This window comes from Anthonomus grandis, assembly GCF_022605725.1.
Source record: "Anthonomus grandis grandis chromosome 1 unlocalized genomic scaffold, icAntGran1.3 Chromosome32, whole genome shotgun sequence".
NCBI classification, from domain to species: domain Eukaryota; kingdom Metazoa; phylum Arthropoda; class Insecta; order Coleoptera; family Curculionidae; genus Anthonomus; species Anthonomus grandis.
The window spans coordinates 468,989-492,370 of record NW_026088427.1 but is presented as its reverse complement, the minus strand read 5'-3'; the positions used below and the strand labels follow the sequence as shown (position 1 = coordinate 492,370).

General features: G+C 32.4%; 3 protein-coding genes and 1 long non-coding RNA gene across 4 annotated transcripts in view; 2 read left to right on the top strand and 2 right to left on the bottom strand.

Annotated features, from left to right (window-relative positions):
* LOC126749382 (GIGYF family protein Gyf-like) overlaps window positions 1-6,170 on the top strand; it is a 53,953-nt gene extending 47,783 nt beyond the window's left edge. The window contains 1 exon segment of the mRNA XM_050459050.1: window positions 5,049-6,170. Within this exon segment, the coding sequence (XP_050315007.1) occupies window positions 5,049-5,174 (126 nt within the window). The 3' untranslated portion in view covers window positions 5,175-6,170.
* Window positions 6,171-14,674: 8,504 nt separating this feature from the next.
* On the bottom strand, window positions 14,675-16,040 carry LOC126749392 (serine--tRNA synthetase-like protein Slimp). The gene has a single exon (XM_050459082.1). It carries the CDS (start codon window positions 16,038-16,040, stop codon window positions 14,700-14,702), a length of 1,341 nt encoding a protein of 446 aa, XP_050315039.1. The 3' UTR covers window positions 14,675-14,699.
* Window positions 16,034-20,941, bottom strand: LOC126749393 (zinc finger protein 593 homolog). Its single transcript, XM_050459083.1, has 2 exons — window positions 20,688-20,941; window positions 16,034-16,348 (listed from the first exon to the last, which is right to left on the bottom strand). The coding sequence occupies exons 1-2, from the start codon at window positions 20,775-20,777 to the stop codon at window positions 16,034-16,036; spliced, it is 405 nt and encodes a 134-aa protein (XP_050315040.1). The 5' UTR covers window positions 20,778-20,941.
* On the top strand, window positions 17,285-18,146 carry LOC126749394 (uncharacterized). Its single transcript, XR_007665054.1, has 3 exons — window positions 17,285-17,492; window positions 17,670-17,768; window positions 17,930-18,146. It is a non-coding gene; the product is annotated as an uncharacterized LOC126749394 (long non-coding RNA).
* Window positions 20,942-23,382: the final 2,441 nt, after the last annotated feature.

Here is a 23,382-nt window from a genome sequence, read left to right as displayed (position 1 = left end):
CGGTTGCACTGGATATTTGATGTTTCCGATAAGCTCGAGAATACCCTTTTGAAATGACAATTGTTGCCTTGGCGTCATAGATTCCATTTGGGGAACGAGACTTAAAAGAAATAACCCACAAGAAGTTTTTTTTTAACTCTGATGACGCAGTGGCTATTTCAGCCTTTTTCTTTTTGGCATTAAAATAATCAATTGCACATTTATCGACAGCACTAAGTCCTCTTTTATTGTAAGAACTTTTTTTTACACTTCGTCGGGAAGTTTACCAGCTAAAGAATCTAAAGGTAAGCTTGTTGGACCGCTTATATCTGAGTGTTGGTCGGTATTATTTGTTGTAGAGGGACCTGCAACTGGCGTATTTGGGGGAAAATAATATTGATCTTCGCCTTGATCATCAATATCATCATCATTATTTTCCAATTCAGTCTCAGTTTCGGTCTCCATAAGTGCCTGCGATTCTTCATGCTGATCTCCTATTTCTGACTGCAAATTTCCCTCTTGAGGATAATTTTTTCTAAATGCATTTAAGAATGTCAAATATTGTCCCAAGCAATATGGCTTTTTTGAGCCGGCCTTAGAACCACTTTTACCTTTTGTATTAAGACTCCGAATATATGACGAACGAATTCCTTTCCATTTGGTTTTGCAAGCTTCCTCTGTAAACATAAAGATATGCTTAAATAGAATACAGGGTGACTGGAAATCGATAAAGAATAAATGAAAAAAAGTTAAGAGAACAAAAGTTGTTTATTTTTATCAGTAGAATCTAAATTTTAAATATTGCTAAACAAACTGGGTCACTCTGTAGGATAGTGCAGAGACAATAAATTAAAAAAAAATTTTTGATGGTCTTTTCGAAAAACTTGATTGAATGAAATTTTCTAAATTGATGGCTTAAGATGGCAACTCTTGCAACCTCTCTATATGAAAAAACCAAGTACAACAGACTGGTTGAAAATTTCTGAAAAGTTTATGGAATTATGGAATTTACCACATTGCATTGGTGCAATAGATGGTAAGCATTAAGAAACCAACCAACTCCGGTTCAGCATACTTTAATTATAAAGATTTTTTCCATTAATCTTATGGCATGTGCAGATGCAAATGGCTTGTTTACAAGCATTGATGTCGGAGATTATGGTAGAAATATTGATTCTGGCGTATTCAGATATTCAAGCCTTGGACGATCACTTTCGACAAATACTTTAAATATTCCCAATCCATCACCATTACCAGGAGAAAATTTGGAACCTTCATTTCCATACTATATCGCCGCAGATGAGGAATTTCCTTTAGGTGTTGATATAATTAGACCTTATAATCAAAGAAATTTGACTAACAAACGTCGCATCCTCAATTATCGATTATCTCGTGGTCGAAAAATTGTAGAATGTGCATTTGGTATGCTTGTCTCAAAGTTTCGTGTGTTTGAGAGACCCCTATTTCGTGTTCAGTAAAAAAAGTATTAAAATTGTAAAAGCTGCTTGTGTTTTACACAATTTTATAAAAATCAAGGAAAAAGTGCATCTCGGTTTCTCAGAGGAAAATACGTCGAGTAAAAACATGTTGAATCTCAAACGATATTTAATTCAAAACCAAGGTAGGCCCAGCGATCAAGCAACTCAAAACAGAGATTATTTGTCTGAATATTTTTTAAAACCTTATGGTTCCGTACCTTGGCAAAATAATTATGTAATTTAAAATAAAATATAGTTTTAAAAATAAATGAATAAATATAATAACTGTACCTCGAAATACATGATTTGTTTAGAAATGCAAGTCTATTTTAGGACTTTTTCTAAAAAAAATCATTACTTTTTAGATTTTTAATTAATTATCTAAGAAGTATTGTTGTATGTAAAAAAAGATCATTTGTAAAAATTTAACAAAATGTAAAAAAGTTCATTTTTGATTAATAATTAAATCCTTATTATTAACAAACAAATTTTAATTAATAAATTAATTACAATACTATGCTCATCCTATACTTACAAGTTTCATTAAACTTTTCCCCAATTTTCGCCCAGCTCAATTCAATCGTCCTCCTATTACTATAATCTGGCAAAGTGTGGTCATATAATTGAGGATATTTCTCTACTTCCTGAATGAATAAAATGGTCTGTGTAATACTATCATCATCCTTCATTTTTATTTCAAAACGTGATACGACACGCCGCTACAAATATCGGACAGGTTGATTATCCGGGGAGTAAACACAAATGCGGTGTGTGGCTTCAAATGCCGTTTGGTAGCAAATACATCTTAGGTGTGTGGATCCAAATCAAATAACACGCGCGCGTTAAATACTGTCCGATACATTTGTGGAAAAGCATTTGTGGCGCAACATTTGTATCGTAGGTGTGCGGCCTGCTTTAGTGGTCAAAAATTTGTATGTTATTAACATGTGAAGAGTACAGGGAAAAAACGTGCAAAGTCAGTATTTTATAAAAATTAAGATAATACGTTTATGTGTTTCCTTTCAAAGAATATTTTCATATAAGCAATTAATACCGGCAAGAAACGCACTGTGTCACTGGATATTTGCAGTTTTTAAATAACTATGCCGGGAAAGAACGTGCAATGTCATCGCGATACTAGATAAAAACGTGTTAAGTCAGGAAAAAACGTGTTGGGTTGAGAAAATTATATTGTTTTTTTAAGCTCGTAGGTCAGTCTGCCGATTATTTTAACTGAGTGAACATGGCGAGTGACACTAGTGGTGACGAATTAGATAAAAAAATATGTGGACTATCTAAAAAACGTAAAATAACTGGTCGTATGTCTGATGTTTCAAAAAAAATACGCTTACAGAGTCATGAAGTAGGGCCAGACTGTCATTGTAAGCGATTTCAGTGCTTTGAAAAAGTTTTACCTAATGAACGGGCTAAAATTATTAAACATTTTAATGAGTTAGGTTCTTGGGACGAACAAAGTGCCTATCTGTGTGGCCTTATTCTTCTAAGTCCTGTTTTCCAACGAAGAAATCGTCGCCCAGAAGAAGAAAGTCACTTCCGGCAGGCTAGTTACTTTTATAAGGTAAGAGTGCTACGTAATGAAGGAACAGTCGACATTCCAATATGCCTTAAAGCATTTTGTTCACTTCATGGAATTACATGAAGAAGAGTTCAGACTATTCACACTTCACTTCTAGTCAAAGGAGTTGCTCCTAAGGACAACAGGGGGAAACAATCCTATAAACATCGTGCACTTAAAGAAGATATAAAAAACTGTGTTATTTCTCATATTCGTTCGTTTAAGGGTAGGTCTAGTCATTATAGCAATAAAAAGTCAAAGAAAATTTACTTACCTGAAGATTTGAACATTCGCAAAATGCACTCAATGTATAAATTAAAAGATCCAGATAAATCTGTGTCTTACGAAACTTACAGAACTATTTTTTCGACTGATTTTAATATCAGTTTTGGATATCCCCGCTCTGACACCTGTTCCAAGTGCGATTAATTCAATGCTAGATTAAAGTCGCTAAATTTAAGGCTTACCCAAAACATCACTTTGGAAATAAAAGAGTTCCTAAATCGCAAAATAAGAAAGCTTACATTAGAGAAAGAACTTCATAAGAAAAAAACAGAAGCCTTTTATGCTAGGAAGAGACAAGCTCGACTTCAAAGTAGGAAATCAATAGAGATAGAAGCGGTGGCCATGGACTACCAAAAAAACTTACCAGTCCCGAACATAACGACTAATGACGTCTATTATAAGCGTCAATTATCTTTTTATTCTTTTAACATCCATAGACTTTCGGATGCTGATTCAGTATTTTATACCTATTCAGAAGAAGTAGCTAAGAAGGGTTCTAATGAGGTATGTTCTTTTTTAGAAGATTATGTTACTCATCATCTTCCTAGTAGCGTTAAGATTTTAATAATTTTTTGCGACTCTTGTGGAGGACAAAATAAGAACTTTACAGTGTTTCGCTATTTGCACTACCTGGTCCACCAAAAAAAGAGGTTTCAAACTATCAAAGTTGTATTTCCGATTAGGGGCCACTCATTTATGGAGTGTGACAAAAATATGGGTATAATTAACTGCAAATCCAAGACCGAACTACCTTCAGACTGGGTTCGGGTTTTCAAGGAAGCTAGAGTTAAACCAACACCTTATAAAATAGAAGAAGTTAACGACAGCCTTATAAGAGACTGGAGTGCATTTTTGTCTCCTTTGTATGTAAAGAAGTGTCCGTTTTTGAGTCGACCAATAAGAGAGTTGGAAGTCACTGTGAATCATCCAAGAATGATTCTTCATCGTGAAACCTATAATGGATCTTGGACTACTTCCATCGTAACTAAACCAGTCTCCAAACTCATACGAGGCCCACCTTCATCTGAAAAGGAGTTTCACTATCCACCACGAGCTTATAATGGTAAGTTTGTTTTGTAATTCCTTTAAATAATAGTGTTTTTATTAATAAAATATTTTTTTAGGTAAAATTCCTATTTCAAGAGAAAAATACAAAGATCTACAGCAACTGAAAAAATTTTGTGACGAGAGCACGTTTTCCTTTTACGACAATCTTTCTGTACTACCCGCAAAGAAAATCCTTAAAATGAACAGAAGAGAAAAGCCCGTTAAAACAACAAAAAATAAGCGCTAAACACCAATATAGTAAATACGGTAACATTTAAAACAAAGTGACTTTGCACGTTTTTTTTCCTGTTTTTTTTGTACTTTGGTTGGTTTTGTAATAAAATTTAAAAAACTAATTGATATTTTTTAATTTCATTACATAATTTAAAAAGCTAGTATACGGTATAATAATTGTTTCCAAAATCAAAATTTTAAAAAAAATTATTAAAAAATTTATAGCGTTTTCAAATTTAAAATTTTATTTTCTCAAATTCAATTAATAGTGACTTTGCACGTTTTTTCCCTGTGGTCTTCATGTTCAATTAGTGCGGTAGAATGAATACAATTTTTCTTTAGGACATCTCTTTTATATAAACAGTAGTATCATTATTTTTTTTTGCGTTATTCTAGCGCTGTATACTATAACCATATAAAAAGTTACTAATAAATTGAATTTTTTACAGGGGAAAAACAAAAAAAACAAAAAATCCAAAATGCTAAAGGTGGACGCGCGAATCCTCGGCTTTAACGTGACATCCGCCCCGGATCGAATCAACGTCGGCGATCGAGATTATGGTGATAACTCTTAAATAAAAAATGCTTGTAGAAAAGGGATGCTCGGTAGGCCAAAAAATTAGCGATATATATATAGATCTAAAAAGTGTTACTTCGTTATTAAAACATATTTATTTTCCTTCCAAGCATATTTCTGAACATATTATACTTTAGGTCTTGTACTACAGTGCGTACAGAGTGGATGAAAATAAGTCGATTTTACTTAGTTAATGATAGCCGAGTTAAATGTGCATTTTCGCTTATTTTACTCGTTTAAAAGCAAAAATGTTTACTTAGAGGAGCACCTTTAAGGCAAATATCCGTAACATGACTATGTTCAATTTTTGGTTTAAGTTGACCCTTTTTTTCCGGTTTCACATATTTGTGACAATAAAAAAAGAAAAATTTTTATCTTTTTTTATTGTCACAAATAATTTTTATAATTTGACACAAAGATAATTTTTAATAAACAAATCAAACAGTAATAAAGTTGCAAAACTTCTAAAAGTGTGTATCATGGTAAATCCGAAAAATGTGGAATAACATCTACATCACAATTTAAACCCAATTTTTCTAATTTATTTACCCGGCATTTTTTTCTTGCATGGAACCTCTGAAAAATGTCTTTTATGAACACGTTTTTCTTCCGGTGGATACATAATAACTGATTATTTTTAAAATATCACCGTAAAAAAAACATCTACCTTTGTAGTAGTTGGCGAATGACACTTGGTTTGCATGTCAGTTGAGTATATATACAAGGTGTTCCAACAGTCAACGATAAGCCGATAAAGGGCAATAGACCAGGTGCTCAGAGATTCAAAAAAAATACTAAAAAGAAGCTATCTTGAGTACTTTTAAAATTATAGGCATTCATAGAAAAACCGAAAAAAATTGAAACCTGCTGTTGAACTTTTTAGTACTGTGGCTATAAATTTTCGAATTTCTTAACAATTTTTTTTTAATGTAACCCTAAATAACCTTTCGATATATTACAAAACTAAATTCAAACCCAACTGTTCACATTTTTAAGAAATTATCAGATTTTTGCTCAACTTGTGTTAAAAATTGTGTCTTTTGACCATCATTTCCCAAATTAGTTAAATTTGAACTGTTCTGGGGAAAAGAAAATTACTTCACTATTTGGCAAGTGATTTCAAAAGTTGGCGTATCTAATCTAGATTTCAAAATGGGAAGATACTTGCTAGATTATTGCTTTAATAAGTGTGTTTTTTATTTTTTTTAGTACATAGTCAAATGTACGCCGCTATTCTAAGCTAAGTTAATTTTACAGTCAAAATAAATTAAATAAAAGATTATTTAAGTCGCAACAAATGTTCAAATTGTCTGCCTCCATTCCTGATACGACGTTTTAAATTGGATTAGTGCACACTTTTTCTTAATTTTAATTTCTCACTTTTTGTTAATTATTGTTCACATAAAGTAGGCAAATTTAAAGAATTTGTTGTAACTCTAATAAAGTTTTGTTCCATTATTTATTTTGACTATAAAATTAACTTAGCTTAGAGCAGCGGCGTACATTTGACTATGTACTAAAAAAAATAAAAATACACACCTATTGAAGAAGTAATCTAGCAAGTATCTTACCATTTTGAAATCTAGATTAGATACGCCAACTTTTGAAATCACTTGCCAAACAGTAAAGTAATTTTCTTTTCCCCAGAACAGTGAGTTAAATTTGGGAAATAATGGTCAAAAGACACAATTTTCAACACAAGTTGCGCAAAAACCTGATAATTTCGTAAAAATGTGAACAGGTTTGTTTGAATTTAGTTTTGTAATTTATCGCGGGTTATTCAGGTTTACATTAAAATAAAAATTGTTATGAAATTCAAAAATTTGTAGCCACAGTCCTAAAAAGATCAACAGGTGGTGTCAATTTTTTTCGGTTTTTCTATGAATGCCTATAATTTTAAAAGTACTCAAGATAGATTTTTTTGGTATTTTTTTTGAATCCCTCTATTGCCCTTTTTCGGCTTATCGTTGACTTTAGGGACACCCTATATATATAGGTGCAGTTAGTGAAAAAAAAAGGGTTTTATACACTATCTTTCTGCTAGTAGACGTTTGTTTTTAAATTAATTAATTGCTCTGTTTTTCTTAGCGAATGTTACCATTTTATTTTGATGCGCATGCTTTTGTGCTCTATCTCTCTTCTTCAGGTTTTTTGTTTCAAATTTTTGGCATTTTTTTTCTATTGACCCTGTCACACAAAAATTAGATTTTTCAAACTTCAAAATTATAGCGACAATATAGGGCTTGTATAAAAGTTCCCTTAGAGAGAATGTCTATCTACTGTTCTTCCTAAAAACCAATAAATAGAATTAGATCCTTTTCTTTTCCAACTTATACCATATAATCTAAGACATATGAGATTTCACAGTAACATAAAACGAACAATTTGATATAAAATCCATTCCGCTTTGTTCTTATGTACTGCTGGAATACTAGTTGACCCTTGAAAAGGATGATGCATTCATCTATCGTTATTTTTGATTAAATTTCTAAAATTCCTAGTTGTACTCACGATATCTTTAGTCCAATAATTTTTTTTTCTTATTTGTGTGGGGCATTAGCAATGTTAGTGCTAGAAAGATGAAAGAATTTCGTTTATCTAGTTGCTGTTTTCAATTATATTAAAAGTACTCTGTCTTGCGTGCTTGATTTACATTTTATTGGGTTTACAATACTTATTGTCCAAATCTTCATTTCTGATTACGTTTCTGTAATGAAATCTCACTTTTACTATTAAATGCAAGTTCATCTTTAGCTACACTAAGCAGACTCCCGTCTTCAATGCAGAAAAACGGTTAAATAGGCACATTTTGGTCCACTCTAGATCTGGTTGTACACACTTTGTTGATTATATTAACAAAATATTAAACCCGACTATAAAATTTTGAGAGGTTTTAAAAAAAGCAATTTTTGTTCCTAAATTCAATGGAAATGAACACAACCCTTTTGCAATATTTAATTGTCATTAACTAATTTAAGCTTTGCTTTAAATATTTTTATAACATACGAATTTGTTACTTGTTTACTTTACTGGTAGTTAATTGCGGTTAAGTGAACCGTAATTTTAACGCGCTTTTTTCCGAATATCTCGTTTGATTTTTGGCCTACCCCGTATACTTAAACTGTTAATAATTGTACCTTTAATATTATATATATTATATATAATGATGATTTATAAGACCGTTTTCTAGTTTATCATATTGCTTATTTATGTGTATTAATACAATTTTGTTTTGAAGATAACTGTTTAAATACTAGTTTTACATAAAGTTTTTGACTTTTATTTATAAACCTTAGAGCTTCAATGAATTGAGCGGAATTTCATCTGTTTTGGCTCAATCTGTAGGCATAGGTAAACTCCTCTTTTAAATCCCCTTTTTCACTCATGTAATACCGTAAAATGGGGTTGTTTGGGTACAACATCTCATGTTCTAATTTTGCTAGTGGCAACAACGCAAATATAAACATAACCTCAATTTAATGTTTTCGGTAGTTGAAAAGCAACAGGTTAATGAATAAATTACATTAATTCTTTCTAAATTGATGACATTTCAGAAGTATAAAAAAAACATAAGTGGTGGTCAGAAACACGACAAAAATAAGTGTTCAAAACGTTATCTGGAAAAGGTAGTCAAAAGGTAAACAGGTAAGTCCAATTATTTTTTTTATTTAGTTTCGTATGTTTTATAAATATTGCCAATATCGTTACCTGCCTTTAGACCTTTTTTTTTAGTTTTTAAACTAAATTTTTCTATAAGGACAGGATTTTGGGTAACTTGGGACAACCATTGTCCCATGTTAGCCCGTGTCTCAAGTTACCCCATACTATTTAAGGTTTGTTCCAATATATCAAAAAACCTCCCGAAAATGTCCCTTGGAATCAACATGCCAAGAAAATATATTTGCAAAGTAGGCTCTAAAAAATATCATGACTGAAGAAAAAAATATGGAAAGTGCTATAGAAGACGTGCCTATAGAACAGCTTCTGAAACATGGAAGGTAACCAAATCAACTTTACAGAGAAGATATACAAAGCAGAATTTAGGGAGTTATGGAAGGCCTACAGTTTTGAAAAAAAACGGAAGAAGACGAACTTATTAGAAGGCTAACCACAGCAGCTGAATGGGAATTTCCCTTATCTCACTTTGAAATAAGGTGCATGGTGAAACGATATCTGGATATTAAGGGTGTATATATAAATTTCCCTGGGTCTGATTGGATTTTATCATTTTTGCGTCGACACAGAAGTGAGCTATCCACAAGATTATGTGAAAATATCAAATCATCTAGGGCACAGTGTGGGACAATGTGTTAAGGAAGTATTTTCAAAATTTAGCGGTTTCGCTTGAAGGAATTCCACCGTATCTAATAATAAACTATGATGAGATTAATCTGACCGATGACCCTGGGAAACAGAAGGCCATAGTTAGGCGAGGCTGTAAACGTCCCGAAAGAGTATTGGACTCTAGCAAAAGCAGCACCTCCGTAATGTTTACAGGGAGCGCATCCGGAAAGCTCTTACCATGCTATGTCGTTTACAAAGCTGAACATTTGTACGACACTTGGCGGCAAGGAGGTCCAAGAGGAACCAGGTATAACCGATCGAAGAGTGGTTGGTTTGACGGGGTGATTTTTAAAGATTGGTTCAGCAAGATTGCTCTAAAACACTTTCAAAAATATGATAGGGATGTTCGAAAAATGTTAATCGGGGACAACTTAACTTCACATTTATCTATAAATGTGATAAACCTCTGCAAAGCATTTAATATTCGTTTTGTGTTACTCCCACCAAACAGTACACATATTTGTCAACCCCTAGATGTTGCTGTGTTTCGACCATTAAGTCTTCAATTGGAGGCAAGTGATTAATAAATGGAAAATGTCTCATAGAGGGTGTATTCCAAAAGATATGTTTCCCAGTCTATTAGCAGAGACACTAGAGAAGCTTAATATAACTATCGAGGAAAATTTAATAAGTGGATTTAGGGCAACAGGCATTTTCACTCTTGATGAGGAGCAGGTATTGAAACGTATCCCCCGAAAAGAACCAAGTGCTGATGGTAGTACAAGCACTTTATGGTCAGAAACTTTTGCTGATATGCTATCGCAAAGAAGGATAAACCAAAACCCAGAAAAGAAACGGAAAAAGAAATTAAAAATTCAACCAGGACTAAGTGTAGCTTGCTCTAGCAATAGCAGTTCTAGCGGAGATGAGAGCAGTGGGAACGACGAACAGTTTTCATTGCACGATTCCGAATCCTTAGTTGGCCAGAGAGACTTTGACGATGTGGATATGGAAGAAAATTGGGAAGATTTTGACAATGTGAATATAAACGAAAACCGAGAAGATTTTGACCAAAGTGATATAGAGGAAAACATGACATTAGTTGAACTACAAGATATTATTAACCAGGAAAGAAATAATAACCAACAAAATGGACAAAAACAAATCATTGATAAGGAAATTAGAAAGGTAGGAATTTCAATTAACGATTTTGTTATTGCCAAATTTATCTTTTCAGCTTCAACAAAAAAGAAACTCGACAAATATTATATTGGACTTGTCAAATCAATCCACACTAAAGACGGACATAAATCATATTTTTGCAGTTTTATGAGAAAATCTTCAAAAAATAACAAACAATTTGTGTTCCCACATTTAGCCGATGAGTTTGATGTCCCAGAGGATAAAATTGTAAGATTGCTCAAAGCAACGAACGTGAGCATTACTAGAGGCCGCCATACATTTAATGAATTAGAAAATACAGATTGGTTACAATAAGGAGAACTCAAATAATGATCTATTTTTCTCGGTTTACAGAAAGTTTTGTTTGTTCTTGTGATATTTTTTTGTGTTTAGAAAACAATTTTTTAGTTTTTATTGTTCCTTGCGATACAAATCAAAAGGCTGTGATTTTGAATTTATTTTTTTTTAGTTCCTTTTTGCTAATTACGATACAAATCGTAGAGCTATGTTACAAGTACCTACCATTATTTTTTATATAAGTGCCTAGATATGCATTTTTGTAATAAATAGTTAAATGAATTTATGAAATTCGTATCAAGTCAGGGTTTCCTTTCCTCTAAATAATTATATAAGCAAAAAAAAATCAACACCAGATGTGTGCTGGTCTATTATGTTCATATTTCTGCTGTCCCAAGTAACCACTGAGTAGTTTAACATGCGTTTTCGGCGTAAAACGGGTCCCATTTAACCCCAATGCGGAGTTATTTGGGACAGTAAATATAAATATATTTTTTGACAAATATTCTTACATTAGGAGTCATTTATGGTGCTTAAGTTCATATGAAAGAAATTTTTTGCGAAGGGATGATCGCTTTTTTTCCCCACAAACTCTGATAAATTACCACATTATTGAAAAAATGAAAGTGAATTTGTCCAACTAACCCCATTTTACGGTAAGTAAAATTTCAGTCCGCCAGGATGCTGCACATTTTATATAGACTGTTTTTATTTAGGGAGGTGACTTTTGAAAAGTTACGTGATGCATTATCCTATTTAAAAAATAAGAATTCCTGTGACGTTTTTGGTCTAAATATAAAAGTAATAAAGGGTACAGGATCTTATTGTTAAATTAATTAATTTTGCTATAAAACAAAACACTTTTACACACACTTCACACAGAGGGTAATTCAAACTTGCCTAAAAGTTATAGGCCAGTCTTATTATTGCATGTGTTTTCAAAAATTTCGCCAAATGCATGGCAGTAAAAATTATTGAGTATTTTACAAATTGCCTATTGGGTTTTCGAAAAGGTAAAAACACTACTCAAGGTGTTATGGCTCTGGTGTCATTTATTCTTGATTCTTTCAACAAACATGTACGTCTTCACTATTCTGTGACCTTAGCACGGCCTTTGACTGTGCCTCGCATGATATTCTCCTGTGCAAACTCAAAGGATACTCTGTCAGTAATACAAGTCTTTCATTGATGACCTGTCAAGCAAATCACAGGGAGTTAAAATAGAATCTATATTGATAATTTACCAACTTTAGAACCAACAGCAAAGTTCACACAAGAGTCTACGTAATAACTTTTCAGATAGAGCGCACTGGTATTGCCCCGTGGCCTCGTCAAGCCATCGCTGAAATTGTATTACCTCTATAATAAATAAAACGTTTTTCGAGGCTGAAATGGTTGTTTTGATTTAGATAGATTTACTGGTGGCACGTTAATTGAGTTATTTTACGTATATTAGTATTAATAAAATCTGTTTTTTAACAGTTTTATTCATCTTTGGCCCGTATCTAAAATATATGTACATTTTGATTGTTTCAAATATTGCACTAACTTTTTGACTTTTGAACTACTTCTACTTAACCGATTGTAACAAAATTTTACCCAAACATTGGGTTCTTGTCTTATGACAATACAATATTATTATATTCACCAACCCTATGGAATTAACCCGGCATCGGCCACCAGCAACCCCTAGGTAGGTACCTTAATAGAGGGAGGAGATAGCTTTATGATTTTAAATTAGAATAAGGACAAATTTAATAAAATACCTCGTTTGAAAGGTTTCATTCGGCCAGGTGAAATTGTACAGTCATAGAAGTAATAAAATGCTAATTAAAAGACAAACCAGAAAATAAAATAAAATAATAATCTACTTTTGGTATTGATATATTAAATATGTAGGTAGTATTTCTAAATAAAATTATGACCTCTGGATCAACTTTTAACAATTTATTAAAATAACGTGAGGTGCACATTCGCCAAAAAAAATTATAGCTGATGCGCCAACCTTACAAACAGAGAGTCGCCCAAAAAAAGAGGCTTCATACGCCTGCGAAAATTGGCCAAAAAAGGGCTTTTCTGGATAGATGAGATCTAAGAATCTAAAAGGTTTTTTGATATGGGGTTTTAAAATATTTGTTCAGAAAGGACAAAACTAGACTTCTGTTGTTTTATTTTTTTTTTAATTAGGCCTAAAATCATATAAAAAACAATGCTTAAACATACAGAAAATTAAGGTAATTTTCAACGCTATATTTTAGCTGTTTAGAATTTAAATTTGAAAAAATTGATTCTACAGATGTCTAGATTCATCCATTAACTAACAATTTTATAAAAAAATAATATTAAAAAAGCGCTAGTTTCTTAGATCTAATCTATCCAGAAAAGGCTTTCAACGCAGTTTTTACCTGCTAAATTCTAATATCGTTGAGTGATTGTTAATCGATAATCGATCGTACTAAAGGTCACCCCTTCTGTACTACTTTAAACCCTTCTGTACTATTTTTGAAATTTTCTTGGTTGAATTGGATTACGCTCTTAAGGCCGCTGCACAATTCATGCCCGAAAAAAAAAATGCTGAATATTTATTGGGAAGTTTATTTAATAAATCTTTGTCGTCTATTTCTAGAAATGAAAACTTTAACAACAAATTGGTAAATATCCTTGAGGCGGTTATTAGGATTTGTTACACACATTATAGTTTTGCACTGTATAGGGAATAAAAATAATATAATTTTTATTTAAACAATAAGGGTTTTTAAGGAAAAATGCGATATGCCTTAGTGCGAGAAAAAAAAGTACCTACCTAACTATCTATTATTTTATTCCTTAAAGGGGCTTATATCTCATCAGTAGGAATTCTTATTAATGAGATATAGGTATAGGCTCCCAAAAGACGCTCCTAAAAACATTTTTCAAAAGACCAAATACTGTCCCAAAGAGTATGAAAGTAAACACCACACTCTCGAAACAAAAATCGACGGGTCCGACTAGACTTTTAAAAAAATTGAAACCCCTTATAAGGTAGGCATGTAGTAATAAAACAAAACATATTTTATTACTACCAGGTATATCCGTAAAATAACTCAATAACGTGTCCCCAGTATAATTAAATCTATCAAAACAACCATTCCGTTCGGCTTTAAAAACCTAATATCTAAATACAATCAATACAGGATAATAATATGAAGTGCAAGTACATATTTAAATGAATCGACGGGGCCACGGGGCGAAACAGTGCGCTCCATCGGAAAAGTTATTACGTAGACACTTGTCACTTTTAGCTGATGACACTACCATCTCGTCTACTGTGGAAACTGCGTTAAGGTTACAGGATAGGGCTTCTTTGCAGTCAATGGATTACATTGATTAAATGTTGAGATAACAAACAAGGTTGTGTTTTCTATAAGTTACAATGACATGGGCAGGGAAAGTTTCTTATTAGTTGTTAAGTTTCTGGGAGTTCATCTTGATTCTAAGCTGCAGATGCCTGGACTTAAATGTGGAGAAAGTCTGATAATTTCTTTCTACTTTTATCGAATTCTGGACCTGTGTAATCCATATTCTGTATTAACATTAATAAAACTATTGGCATCTGGAATAGCGTGTGATATTTTCATTTTCTCTTGGTGCACCTTATAAAATAATTGGACCATTTTAGCTTCTCCTAAAACCCGCTTAATACCTTCATTCCAAAGACGTTGCTTAGCATTAAAGAAGGAAAAGAAAAAAAAAACATTTTAACTAAAAAGTAATTTTTGTTTTAACTCACATATCTTAAAAGAAAATCATTTAACAAAGGTTTGCCCTCAATAGAATTGTGTTCAAGGGCACAACCAAGAAATTTGTGTATATTCAATAAAGAACCGCCAACAACTATTGGATATTTCCGCTCTTTATTTTCGCTATAATTAAACAGAAGTCTTTTGCTAATATAGTCGCCGTAAAAAGAAACGTTTCCTACTTCAATATAATCTTGCAAATGGTTGGAGAACATTTGAACAGACATCCGGAGACTTTCGGCTCTTTTAAGCCGATTTGCGGGCATTAAAACGATTTTAAAATGCATCCCCAAGCGTTGATAAACAGTGCTAACTTCATTGACGATATTTTCAAGGAAATTATCATCTAATTTATTGGAGGCAATAAACATGCCAACCTCAGAGGTTTGATTTAAGTTGAACAGACTTAGTGGGGCGTTTTCGTTGGCCACTTGGTACCTTCGGCCGACAGAAAACGCTTTAATAGGGAAATATGTGGTTTGCACAAAATGTTTTGTAAAGTATGCCATAAATGAATGCAACGAGCTTGAGCCAGCGATATGCAACTTGTTTAAATCATCACTTTTTGTACAATGAATAGTTTCCATTGTTAACATTTCGTTTGGTTCGGCACCGCAACCCTCTGCAACGACAGTTTTCACAAAATCCGCATTAGAGAATTGCGTATAGTTTAAATGAAGCAGCTCTTTTGCACAATAATTTTGTAAAGCTTGTTCCAAGAAGGCGGCATCGGCCTTTAAATAGCAACTCATATGGTTGATTAGTTTTAAATATCCTTGCCGCTCACCTATTGCCAGATGACTATCGGTTTTAGTGGGGTTTGCTTCAAGATACCTAAATAATTCTTCTTCACGGGCTTTTGGGGTTTTAGGATGTAATTTGTTAGGCAAATTGAGTACCTCAAGGATTGCACCCTCTTCCACTCTATAAGACATTTGGCGCATATTTTTTATATCTTCTTTTAGCAACTTTAGGTGCGTCATCAGCTTCTCTTTCTCTTTTTCTATATTCGGATCGGCCGGTTGTTTTCCTAAATTATGAAGATTACGACCTATTTCTATTCTAGTCTGTTCTAGCAGGCTCAGCTTTCCTTCCAGCTCCTTGAAAAAACGCCATTTTTCTTCTACTTTGTCAATATCAGTAGATAGGTTTCTATCTTGGATATTTTTAGCCAATTTTTCCTTATGCTTAATTTGCTCATCAAACTCGATAACTGGAGTTAAAACTGCAAAATTTGTTTGGGCCTTATCACCGGTTATATATAAAGCAGAGGAAAACTGGCGTTTAAAAAGTGTGGCGATCTTAAGACTATTTTTTAGCATGATTTGGTTTTTTTATTTGGACTAATGTCTTCTGTTAGAGGTTGGGTCTCTATTTTCCTCTTTGCAGGCTGTTTCCAACTACCATGTCCAGCAGCCCTCTCCGATTCTTCGATGGTGTAAGGCTCCTCTTGTAGAGCTTTTAGTCTTCTTTTATGCACCTTTGTTGTAAAATGCTCTTGTAATGCCTGGCTATTAATGAAGTATCGAGCACAGTGTATACAATAGAACTGGGCATTACCAGGCTTATCGAAGTCGATATCTTGGTTAAGGAGTTTGTCGGCGTTCTCCTCTTTTATGTCCTCATCGATCTGGAAAATAAATAGATGATGATGAGGGTTAGTCATTCAATTCATTACTTTAAATTCTAAGTACCTATACTATACCTGTATGAATAGATATAATTTTTATTAGATGAGAGTGAAAAATGTGAACATAGCATTAATGAAGGAGGAACAAGGACATGTTATAGCCTTATCCAGGTTCCTACTTGATTCATTACATTGATTAAAAATAATACAATCAGCCAAGAGTTTAAGAACACTAACTATTATTTTTTAATTATTATTTTTATTGACTTTGCAAAGGCCTTTGACAGAGTACATAGTGAAGTGGCATCTTTTGGTATTCATAGAGATTTGCTTCTATGGATTAATGAATTGAAACTTATTTGATGAATAGTTTTTGCCAAATGAGACCTATAATAATAATACTTAATAAGTTAAACTAAATAATAACTAATTTAATATTTTTATCATCTATAGTGTCTTAACACTATAGATGAAAATATTAAATTAGAAATAAGTAGAACCCTAAATAAACCCTACTAATCAACTCTAACTGCAAAATATGAAAAAATAGAACAAAAACTAGGAGAATAATTCTGCCCTGCTTAACGAAAGTGCCGTATGTGCAAAAATTAGCAAAATTAGTTTTTTTTGGTCTTTGGGTTCTATGTGCAATTAGGTATCTTATTGCTAAGTAAAAATGCAGTAAATTCCATAAAAAATTTAAAAAAACGTCAATTTTATTTGCAGCATATACACAATTTACGGTACATACTAAATAAAAGCGCAGTATCGGTCATGTACTAAACTATACTAACCGCAGTAAATGATATGCAAATACTACACTCTTATTAAGCAAGTATCTGTTACTGCTACCTTGCGTAGTAAAACTCCTTCAATTTAATTGAGCGCGTCAACAAATAATATTATGGTTACATAAATGCCGGTTTTGACATGTCAAAGCGTAGTGATAAAATAATGGCACTTGTGAAGACACAATCTAAACCAATACATCGGTTATCTATGTGTAATAAAGAAAATGTTGTTCCAAATAATTTTTTATCTACATTGGTTTCTTGTGATAATAAATATGGGGACGAGATATTAGGACCACAGGAACAAGATATTTTGCAGCACTTTCAGGAGACAGGAGAAAATCCACGATGTGGTAAGTTTTTAGTTTTAAGACTTATTTTAAGATCTGCATTTTACATAATATTTGTAAATAATACAAAAACAGTTTTTGCGAAGGTATTTGCTAGGTAATTTAAATTTCTACAACATTTAAAAGTTATTCTGTTTGTTTGCAAATTATGCCAAATTTTTCAGAAAATGTTATTTTTAGATCAGATTATTAGTAATGGAAATGAGGTTCCTGTTCGTCTGTTTGCAATTCCAAAGAAACAAGATGTTCTTCAAGAACTAGCAGAAATCCCACTAGATGGTAAGTTTATTTTTAATTTTTTAACCCTTATGCAAAAAAAATTCGCAATTTTTAGGAAATTTTCATTATATTTTCTAGACAATTTAAACCTCTTTAAATTTCTGCCAAATTTTTTCTTGTAGCAAAATCTTGCCAGTTTTTCAGATAATTCTATTTTTCAGATTACAATATTATTAGTAATGAAAATGATGTTCCTGTTGGTCTGACTGCATTTCCAGACCCCTCTGATCAAGATGTGCTTCAAGAACTAGCAGAAATCCCACTAGATGGTAAGTTAATTTTCTAATTTTAATCTCTTGTGCAAAATGCGCGCTTTGAGGCATGTTTCTTTGTCTTTGCTAGATATTTTAAACTTCTATGAGGGCATCACCGGGCGAAATAAAGAGGATATCGTCAATACTTTTTATGCATTCTTTGTGAAATACAGAGGCCACGGATTATCTTATGGCTGGACAACTGCTCCAGCCAAAATAAAAATTGGTGTTTTCTAGCTTTTTTTTATATATATTGTGAATTCGCATTAAATGGCCATTAGCCCAAAAGCTGCCTGGAAGAAGCAGAAAAAGACCTATAATTTTAAAGATTTTTCACATGCTGTTCAAAGTGCGAATGAGTCAAAAGTGGAGGTAAAAGAAATGCAGTACTCGGATTTTTTTGTTTGGAAAGACTTTAAGTCACAACAAAAAATACAAAAGGCAGGAAACAGATTATATCTAGCAGACATTGTTAATATAAAACCTATAAGAGGAATTATGAATTAAAATGTAAGTCTGATTTAAGAAAAGATGATTATATAACATTAGATTTTTTGTGTAAAAAAAATACGAAAAAAAATGGAATGCCTGCACCCTCTCCTTTAAAAGCACCATGTGGAGTGTCATTTGAAAAATGAGAAAGTATTCTCAAAAATTTAAGTTCTGTTTTTCCAAAAAATAGACAAAAATTTTGGGAAGAATTGGCAATAAACACTCCTCCGTAGTGGACAATATTTTCAGGCAAGGTTAAGTTTTTATTTTGTTTAGATTTTTTTTGTTTTTGTTAAAAATAATTCAAGATACTTTTACGATAACATCTGCAAAAAGAATTTCAATTAGTTTTTTAATGCATTACTAGGCATATATGCAGCAAGTGAAGCTAGCTTAATAAAAAAGCCGTATGGGCGCGCATAAACGGCATTTTTGCTTAGTAATGTTAATGCCTTGTTTGCTGTATATACATTTATTAGTAGAAATAATTATTTTATATTAAAACTGATTATTGGAAAGTATTCACAATAAAAAATTTGCATATAAAACATGTGTTTTATTTCCTAATTGTGAGCAGGGTTTTTGGTAACCATCGAATGAAACAAGGCTCTATATCTCAAAATGGCAATTTTGCACTTACGACACTTTCATTTAGCACGGCAGAATTAATGTATTTAAATTTTCATAACAATATGCACATCATTAAGAAGGGAGCTATGAAATTGTTGGGTTTTGTATAAAGGGTTGTAATGGTATGTTTTGTCTTAAAAGCCTTGTAATATGTCAGACCTATTTGTGACTGTGTCCAATTATCAGGCTTATATCAAATATTGATGATGAAAACAGGATTGAAAAAGCTAAAAATGGGATGTTTCCTAATTAAAATTAAAGCCACCCGAACTTCTTTCACTTGTTACTACATAAAAGTTTGTCAGAGAGCAATGAGAGACCATTGAGTTTTTTTCTTGGGACTATACAAACAATGCTCTTCTTTTACTTCTCCAGATCAAATTACAAAAGTCATTTCCAAGATAAACAATCCGAAAACTTGGTACCATTTAAACATTCAAAATTAAATACTAGACACTATATAAAACTAACATAATATTCCTAAAAATCATAATAGAATGAAGAAATTTGTTGAATGAGTAAAAAATTGAATATATAAAGTGGCAGAAACTTTATAGAGGCTGGCGAGGCATTAAACAATTTCACTCCATAGGGAGAAACTTCAGTTCTTGCTCTAGAGAGTTATTTGATGAAAAGGTGGAGTTAATTTCTGGTAAAATGCAGGTGAGTATCAGCATATGGCACATTTTAGAATTAATGCAAAAGTTGCAAGAGTGAGAATTTTTAATTCACTAAAGTGAGATTTACAACACTCTCTGTAGCCATCATCCTTGCACATCTTCTTTGTAATGTAACTATCTTAGACACCAGTGTGTGGGTTTTGGATTCCAAGATCTTTATAAATATAGCATTTACTTAAGTAAGGTAATAATTTCCCACAACAACTTAGACTTGTTTCAACTTAGAACCCTTCTTATAGCTAGGAATTACCTTGGCACTTTTAAGACCATTAGGAGAAACTTCTGATAAAGTGCTAAATTGATTATTTTAGTAAGTGTTACTATAACTAAGAATTTTATGTTTTTTATGATGTTTAGATGACAAAGATCAGTACTTTTATTATTTTTTAAGCAATCAATTATTACTTGATTGTGGATCAACTTGGTAAAAGAAAAGCTGAAGCCACAACTGCCTGGTAAACAATTAAACAAGAATTATAACCAGTTACCACATTATAAGCAAAACTTCTTTAAATAAGGAAAGTCCATGATAAGGCATAATCAAAAGATCTGTGTGTATATTGATCAAATGTGTATCGACTCATGAAAGACAAGTTTTTCTCTTAAATAAACTGGTGTGAATGTCCTAGTAATCTTTATAACAAATATAAAGTGTTTAATACTTTGATATCAACCATTTTAACTCACTTATCATTAACTGTAGTTAAGTTGTTGGAACAATGTTTGTGTCTCAGAATAAAGAGGTATTGTCGGAATTTTCTTGAGAAATATCTCTTCTCTTAACTGTAAATACCTCGGGTACTATGTTAGTTTAATTTACTTATTAAAATCCCTATAAAACTGGCCATTTTTGACTCACTTACCTGATCTAAATCTTTTACTCGTCGTTTTGTTTTGTACTTCTTTTTGAGGTTAGTATCGCCTGCGCTATACTTTTTCCTTTTATAAACCATTACAGATTACAGCTAAGGATTTAAGTATTTAAAAATTAAAATAATAAAAAAATTGTATGTAGTTTTTAAATAAATTTGGAAAATTGTATTTCTGAGTAGGAAAACCACGTTATTTTTATATGAATTAGTTGGAAGTGGTACATGAATTCTGAACGTGACAATTATAAAAACGAAAACACGTCCGTCAAGGGCGTCAAGCTTACGGTAAACATAGCACAATGATCCGTCAAAGGCGTTAATCTGAATTCAGACGAACCACGTAAGTCAATAAAGTAACGTAGTCGGTATACGTTACGGAATCAAATATAAAAATAAATTTTAACAACTTTTTTGCTAACATTCCTGTTCAACTACAGACAAATCTAAGCCCTTCAACGGATGATCTTAACCTTTTACAGAATCTTCAGGTTCCAAATTCGTTGTTCTTTTTACCTACAATAATTTTTACATAAAAAATAAAAATTCAGCCGTAAAAGACAATCAATCTTTTAATTAAAATATTTCTAAACCTACAGCGCTTAAGGTGCTAAACAATGCAATTAATCTTTCTTGAATAAGCGGCATATTTCTATCTTCAGATCTACAAGACTTATGAGATTATATTATTTGGAGTTATGTCCTTTTTAAAATCCCACAATATCCTAATCATCTTTTAATTAGGCTTCTAGGTTAATGCCAGTGCAAATGATTCCATGTTTAATTTCTTTATTGATCTATATTACTAGGTAAATGGTGGTGGCGTTTTTTTGTGATCTATCAAAAGCATTTTACTGTGTCTGCCATAGTATTCTTCTAGAGAAGCTTCATTAAGTGGTTTACATCCTGGTTTTCTTCCTAATCAACAAGATAGACAATAGCGAGGATTTGTGAGGGCTGAACGCTCTGATAGAGATTTGTTTTTGGGCCTATAGGTTTTTTCCTGTATAATATAAATGATCCTACCAGTCATGATGTTCGGGGAAAATTTACTCTATTTGCAGTTGATACCGCTTCTCTGGCATTATCCCGATACGGATTCTCCAGCAGCTGATCTTTAGACCAATAATCTTTAGTCCAACTTGCTGTAACTAAATCCTTAAAAAACTAAATGCTTTAAGTGTGTTGTTGTCCATGTCCCAATTTCTAAATAAGTACAGCAGTCTGTTAGCACAAAGCTTTTGGACCAGGGCCGAGCCGTGCCGGGGGTGCAAGGGGTGACCCGGGCGGCGCTCATTTGTACTCACAATAAAATAAAAAAGCGCCAAGTAATAAAAAAAAATTATGAATAACAAAAATTTATAAAATTTATAACCTTATAATTAAGGCGCCAACAGAATACAATGTTTACTGAAACCGAGCATTGTTCCCCGAATCGTTGCTATAATAATAATAATCTATATAGATAAATAAATAGGTACCAGGACCAGGTAATAAAAACAATAGCACCGCAATTATGGTGGGTTCAGCCAATTGTTGATGATGTTATAAGGGCGGCGTAATTAAAAGAGCCGCGTAAAGTACCACCAATAGTAATTCCTCGAAATTTATTTCTTGCGGAATTTCAATACTTTTGGGTAATAAATAATATTTATTTTGGAGCTGCAGAAATAAGCGGGGGTGTAATGTTTAGAAATTCCCACCCTTTTGTTTTTAATTTATTTTAATTTGCGAGTTTTAAAGCGACTTGTCGATTAGTGTTTATTTTTAATAAATTTTATATAAAAATTGTGTTTGTGTTGTTAACGGTAAGTTTAAAATATTTTATTAATATCTTCCAAATATTTAGAACTTCATGCCTTAAGCAATTTTTCATTGAAAAAAGTAATGTCTGACTTTTGTGCCAATTCTAAAAAAAATATTTGTTGATTTAGATGGCTGATGGTCGAAAGAGGCTTTCTGGTTCCCAATACCGAAAAAGGAAGCTAGAAAAGGAGGAAGATGACAGGCGGTTAGCAGGTTGGTTAAAAAAGTTTTTTGCGTCATCAACGAACCCATAACCGGCACAACCTCAACCTTCAACAAGCCAAAGGCCGGATGTTCAACCTTTGACGTCAACTGAAGCCGATGCCGATGTAGAACAGCCAAGTGATGGAGATCAACAACCATCAGGAGATGAACTGCAACAAGATGATCACTCAACGAATGCGCCAGCAAATACGCAAACTGAGAACATTGAAGCTATTCATGTAAATGAAGAACGATTTAAAGATCCAGCATATTGGCCCGAAATATTAACGGATAATATTAGATTATTGATTTTAGTAATAGGACCTATTCAAATTAAAAATATTAATTATCCCATTAATAATTTAAATAGATGTTTTAGCGCTGCTTACTTTGAAAAAAAATTAACTAACAATGAAGTTCCTAGAACCTGGCTTATTTACTCAAAATCTAAAGATTCAGTGTACTGTTTTCTTTGTAAATTATTTAAAGTTTCTGATAATAGTTTTAATGAGGGGAATGGCTATAGTGACTGGCGACATTTATCTCGGACTTTAGAAAGACACGAAACCAGTAAGGGGCATTTTGAAAGTATTAGGAAATGGCTTGCATTAAAAAAATCAATAGAAAAAGGTTTAACTGTGGACTCTATCAATCAAAATTTATTTCAAATGGAAAAAAA